The sequence below is a fragment of the Propithecus coquereli genome, unplaced genomic scaffold, assembly GCF_000956105.1.
Source record: "Propithecus coquereli isolate 6110/MARCELLA unplaced genomic scaffold, Pcoq_1.0 Scaffold134, whole genome shotgun sequence".
Classification (NCBI taxonomy): domain Eukaryota; kingdom Metazoa; phylum Chordata; class Mammalia; order Primates; family Indriidae; genus Propithecus; species Propithecus coquereli.
The window spans coordinates 3,044,300-3,050,897 of NW_012137636.1; the positions used below are offsets into that span (position 1 = coordinate 3,044,300).

The 6,598-nt window shown below is 41.4% G+C and overlaps 1 protein-coding gene across 1 annotated transcript in view; it reads left to right on the forward strand.

Moving 5' to 3' along the window:
• The first annotated feature begins 2,795 nt into the window (after positions 1-2,795).
• Positions 2,796-6,598, forward strand: part of DPY19L2 (dpy-19-like 2 (C. elegans)) — a 139,239-nt gene continuing 135,436 nt past the window's right edge. Inside the window, exon 1 of the mRNA XM_012638753.1 lies at positions 2,796-3,183. Coding sequence (XP_012494207.1) covers positions 2,796-3,183 — 388 coding nt within the window. The remainder of the gene's footprint in view (positions 3,184-6,598) is intronic.

Consider the following 6,598-nt stretch of genomic DNA (forward strand, 5'->3'; position numbering starts at 1 on the left):
GGATAAGATAATGCAAGAATATATTGCATTATATTAAGTTGTAATGTGCTATTTTAATTGTTGATTCATAGAATAAGTATCAGGCATACTGGTTTAAGTTATCGTCGTTAATTAGCATGTAGTTAAAATGTGACTCTAATAACTGGTAAAAATAACTAAGTCAAAATAAGTGACAACTGTTAGTGAAGTTATAAAAAAATGGAAACATCCATGATTCTATTCAATTGTGAATACAACTGTCATGATTTCCCTCTCATGCACAAATCTCTCCTGGTAAGAGAAGGTATAATTATTTACACAACTCTCTCTCAGTTTTCTCAGTTAACTAATGAACCTAGAACATGTATTCAATAATAGAACTAACATAGTTCAATAATAGAACTAACATATAACTGGATTGTAAAAAATCCAGGTGAGCAAAATATTAATTGAAAGTATTAATACTCACTAGTGCACCGTAGGATGGCCAATCTATTAATAGAAGTTGATAAAGGAACATTTGCTTATTAAGCATGTGCTATGTTTTAGGTTCCTTACAAGCATTACTTCATTCAATCATACCATCCAGTAAGACAGATACAACTTTTCTCATTTTTCAGATGAGGAAATTAATCCTAAAATGAATAAATTACCAGTTCAATGTCACTCACCGGTAATCTTCCTACATGAATTCTCTATGTAAAAAATTTAGAGAGGGACATGGCAGATAGTTAATGTGTTTACTATATATCTAAATCATAAAATAGATCCTGCCTCTTTTTCCTTTAACACTATATCATGACTATTTCCCTATATCATTAAATAATCATTCAAAATGACTTTAGTGCTATAGTGCTTCACTATATGTTTCATAACTTAATGTTTGACATTGAGACAATTTCTATTTTTTCACTGATACAAATAATAGTATAATGAACATTCTTCTAAAAAGATTAATTTTTAAATGGCAAAAATGACCAGATTTGTACTTTCAATGGCTAGACCACAGGTAAGAACATGTTTTATTGAGTGACCCGAAAGGTGACTGAAAACTCCAGAAAAAAACAAATTGACCAAAAAGAGAAACATAATCATTGCATTCCACTTAGTGTTCCAAAAAAAAGCATTAAAATACTCATGTTAAAAAATAAATTGTTTTATTTTGAGTTTGTATATTCATCCAAGAATTTATTTTTATCAGCCACCCATAAATTCCTTGTATCTCTCTTCAATATTGAACGGATAGAATTTATTAGCTGTTAAAACTTGGGCAAATTACATTCTTGATCTTCAATTTTTTAATTTGCACATAGTTATTGTAGAAATTAAGTGAGGAAACATTTTAAGCGCCAAACACAGTGCCAGGAATATAGAAGTGCTTCTTGAGAAAAAAATCTTACAAAACAAATAAACAGCAATGGTACTTACTAAATTTAAATGAGTGACAAGATGAATAGTACTATCAATAAGTGCTGTCCTTCAGAGAAGGTATAATTAATTTAGGCTGGAGAAAGGGGCTGGGGCTTGGAAGGTGATAGGATTGAGATAGGGACAAAAGGGTGAAAAAGGTACAGGATGGCTTTTCGGTATGAGTAAAGGAATACAGTAATCATGGAGTCTCATCTTGCAGACCTCACTCAGAATGACTGAGATGGAAGATTTATGTCCAGGAAAGTGGGAAATTAAAGTGGACAATGTAGATTGGGGCAGATTATTGAGGGCATTGATGAGCAAGCCAAGGAGTTTTCACTTTATTTGTGGGCTTTAGGGAGCTATGAACATTTTTGAGTTGTGCTGCATCAGGAAAATTAACCTGGCCTCAATGGGCCATAGTTTAGACGGGAAAATGGGGATTACGGAGTTCACATCTGACTCATCACGAAACAGATGGGAGGTGAAGCCGTGCGGACTCGGGCGATACAGCCTGTGACAGAGGACACGGAAAACGTCACTGGCCCCTGTCCACCTGTGCCAGCCGCTGTGGCTTCCTGTTGGGCTGTGTAGCGACTATGCAGCCAAGCGCTACTCTCTTAGTTGGTACTGAAGGGTGTCTGGTTTAGGAGAGTGCTAAAATCGCTGAGCTCAACGCTCCGAAGGCTGAGGAATTCTGAGGAACCTTGTTGGAACAGATCGGCTTACTTTCCTGAACTGGGAAACCGCCGTGCCACCGAGCGCGCGTCAATCTGAGGCTTTGCGGTCAGATCCAGCGGACTCACACTGGCTCTGCCACGTGTTGCCCGTGTCCTTGGGCCATTCCCTCAGCATCAGAGATGGAAACTCAATGCCCACTATAGCGTGTTCGCAAGAGAGGAGAGAGTTCCTTAGGAGCCGGGCGCACCACAGGCGCGCCGCCGTGTTCATTGGCTTCACTCGCTGTCTTTCTACAGTCGTTTATTTTAGCTGAGCTCTCCTTCCCCTTTGCTAACCTCGTTAATTAACGTGTAACCTTTCAGTAAAATAGTCAAAGCTAAGTCTGAATTCGAAAAAAGGAATTAAATGGCAGGAAGCTCTTCAGAAGCGGCCGCCCGCAGGGTTACGGCCCGAGGCAGGGCACAGACCGGGACCGCAAGCGGAAAGCAGCGCGCGCGCCGGGGAGGGCGCGTGGGGTGGCGCGCAGGGGTTGCGCGCGCGGCAGCGTCGACCGCACGGCCCCACGCCGCGTTCCGCGGTTGCCATGACGACGCGGCGGCCCTCAACGGTGGCAGGGACGAGTCGTTGAGGCTGTGAGGGGAGCCCGGGCCCTCCGGACCTCGCCCGCCTCGGCTGGGCCGCGCAGAAGAGTAACCCAGCTCCATCCGAACGGGGACTATGAGAAAATGGTCGGGCAAACGAGGAGTAAGCTCAAAGGAGCGGCGCCAGAGCCGCGCCAATCTTCCCGCTCCATGCAGTCCAAGCGGCGGCGCCGGCCCACCGGAGCCGGGGAGCCGGAGATGGAGGAGGAGTCGCAGAAGGAGGTGGAAAAGCCGGAGCTGCTGCAGCAGCCTGCGCCCGTAGGCGGCGGGAACCTGCCCGGTGGAGCCCGGGACTATTCGCCGCGGAGGATCCGAAATCTGCACGGGCAAAATTGCTTGCACCTGGAAGTGGTCTCCAGGAATCTTTTTCTGGGACGCTTCCAGTTCCTCCACTTTCTTCTGCAGCGGCTCCGCGAGAAGGTGCACGTGTTGCAGACGCGTCGGTTCTCTAGCAGGAGCATTTTCGGCATGGGTGAGCAGAGCAGGCGGGGAGAGCCCTTAAAGGGAGCCCGAAGGCAACAGCTGTGACCTTGGGGCCGCAGGGACCCGCAGGCTCTTTAGTCTGAGCCTCAAAGTTTGAAGTGGTTTTCAGTCTTGAAGGAGATCAATGTAACAAGCAAGGCTTTGTGGGTGCCTAGCAGCAAAAATGACAAGGTCTGAGTTCTGGAGAATCGCTGACAAGAATCGCCAACCCCCTTATTTCTTATTTAAAACATTTTGTCAGGATTTTCTGACTTAGTGGTCACCCCTATGTCAACAAAAATGTTATCTTAATCTGGGCCGCCAGTAATCACGGTTTGTAAAAATAATTGGTCAGCTCTTGAGGAACAGACATTACGTTCCTCAGGATATTAAATAAAGCAAAATAAAGGCAGTGTTGTTTTTTTAATTAGTTGAGATGATTAATAGTGGAAATAGGATCAAAGTAGGCCATTTATTGCCCTATGGTATCCATACCAATTTATTGGTATCCATTTACTTCCAAATTGGGGGATTTTTATTTAAGCACTTGAAAAGTTTCTCTTCTTCCACTTCCATCCCTCATTTTCTATAGTTTAAGAGGGAACTTAAGTGTTGCTATTGGAATAAAATCAGTTTTGAGCCTTGTCCTTGGTCAGACTGGCTACTGATCAAAACCGAAACATAGATAAATGTCTCTTAATGTAAGTTATTGTAATTTCTTCTGCACCATGAGTTGACTGCTGTTGTCAAAGTAGAATGAGTCCCCACACTTGAAGTGCTAACAACACTTGAGAAATAATGGGAGTTCCCATTTAGATTTTATGAGATGTCTAATTATGCCTACAGACATATCCCATATCCAGAATCAACATGGCCTTGGAAATGCCATCCCAAACACAAGCTCCAGTGCACTGAGGGCTGGCACATTGGAGGCACTGGAGTGTTGGGTGAAATAATGACTGACTATATTGTGTTATGGAAGTTCAGAAGAGTGAACAAATGCTTTAGGGTGGGAAATGAGATCAGGGAAGAATTCTAGAAAAAGGAATTCGAATTGTGACAAAGGCTAATATTTGGATGTTTGGAGCTGAGAACAAATAAGTATTAGAGGCTGATAGAACAGCATGATTGAAGTTATGGAAGTAAGAAAACATGGAAGCAAAGTTAGGCTGAAATGAAGAATGTGAAAAGGAGGAAGTAAGTTGAGAAGGTTGATTGGGACCAGCTGTGGAGAGTGAGTCAAGGCTAGGTGTAAGGCATTTGAGCTTAATTTTGTAGGAAAGCACTGATTCCTCCTTTTCCGTAAAAATTTTTTTTTTAATGAGATGAAATCATATAACATAAAATTAACCATTTTAAAGTGAACAATTCAGTGGCATTTAGTATATTCCCAATGTTGGCACCAAATGAATTTTAAGTAGGAGAGTGACATGTTCAGAACTGTGCTTTGGAGAGATTAACTTGTCAGCAGTATGTGAGATGGACTGGAGATAGACTGAGAATGGTAGCAGAAAGAAGAGTTGGAAAACTATTACCAGAATCCAGGCACTAATGGTCTTAAGGAGGGTAGCCACAGCAGGAATGGAGAGCAGAAGACAAGGTGAGAGTTGATGGAGACAGACTGACAGGTGGGTGGTATGGTGGAAGATGAGATGGGGTGGGAGGGTGGGGAGCAGAGAGGGAGAAATTTCAGGAATGAAGGTTATAGATTTGGGGGTTATTGTGTTGTAGAAGTGATAGTGGAAACTTTAAGATTGAGTGTGATTGCCAAGGGATACCAATGTGAAGAGAGAAAAGTGTGCAAAGTAAAGATGTTTGGGGAAGACTTAAAATTTGGTTTTTAAGGATGGGAGAAAAAGGAAAAACCAAATAGACATATAAAATCAGAGTGGTCAGAAAAATAGAACTGAGAGAGTTAGTGTGATGGAAGATGAAAGGGGAAGAAATCTAAGAATCTGACCAAATGCTGCAGAAAGACTGAAAAGCGTAAGAATTGAAGGCCACTGATTGTGCTAACTGAAAGGTCATTGGTCATTTTAAAGATTTATGGGAACTTGGAATAAAGAAGTTGGCCAAGAATCTTGCCATTTAATGGGAAAGAGAGAAATGGGGCGTGTACCTCACAGTTTGAAGGGCTATCAGATCACGGGAAGTGTTTTAAGGTCTAGGAGAAGTAAAGGCTGAAGGGAAGGATCAAGGTGAAAGAAAGGGTGAGAGTGAAGTTCCAAGAGAGGGAATAAACAATGGAGCAAAATCTTGGCATATTTGGGAGGGGGAGAATTAAAGGCACAAATTTGAGGAGGTAACTGTGGAAAAGTGGAATAATTCCTCTTCTGAGATAGTAGATGGTAGAAAAACAAGAATTACCATAGAGAGAAATGCTTAGAGAAATAGTGAAGTGGCGATAAAAGAAGTTGGAAGTGCTGGTGTCTACGCTCTTTGTTTCAGTACAGTATAAGGCTGGGTGGCTTTCTAAGGTGAGATTGATAGAGGTAGGATGCAGGGGTCCAGGGCACGTGCTTTTCATCACAACTTAGAGAGGACTTCTGGTAAGGACTGCATGCATTAGAATGTCGGCATGATTACACCATCTCTTTTTTTTCCAGCTGTGGAATGTGGGGTGACGGGAGGGAGTGAGAGGCGCAGAAAGATTTTGAGGATCTTTGGAAAGCTAGATGGATTTGATAACATTTGACATTTTCCTTAAATATCATTTTGAAGATGTTTTGCCACTATATATAATTGTCAGGAGAATAAGAAAGAGGATACAAATACAGTTGACTACGACAGTCTCTGTATATCTTAAAGTTAATGAAGCCTTAACACAGGGGCACCTATTTCAAGTTGAGAGAGAATGTATAATGAGGTTTAATTTCCAAGTGGTTTAGAGTGTACTAGATAGAAAGAGTTAACAAGTGTGTCAAATATATATGTTATCTGTAAAGAGCCAGGGAGTAAATATTCTAAGCTTCGAGGGCCATATACACTCTGTTGCATCTTCATCATCTTTTATTTCTTTATTTTTACAACCTTTTAAAAATGTAAAGACCATCTTTAGTTTGCAGACAGTACAAAAACAGACCATAGGCCATAGTTTGCCCGTCCTGATATAAAACAAGTGAATCTTCTGAGAAGTATTTAAGCTAAGCCCAGGAAGGTTAGTAATATAGAAAAAGACCTGGAGAGGTATGACTGGTAATTTCAACACTGCAATTTTAAAATTTCTTTTATATTTAATTTCTTCGATAATTGTTGAATTGTATTTATATTGTTAGCCAAGTTGAGTAATTTTTAAATTTTTTTAAGGAGTTAATGTTGGTGGTTTGTAAGATGACTTGCCAAGTATATTTGGGAGAACCATAAGAAATACTGTTAGAAAATCTTAGAGGGGAAGCAGGACTTCTAGAATAGCCAAGTTAAGTTCA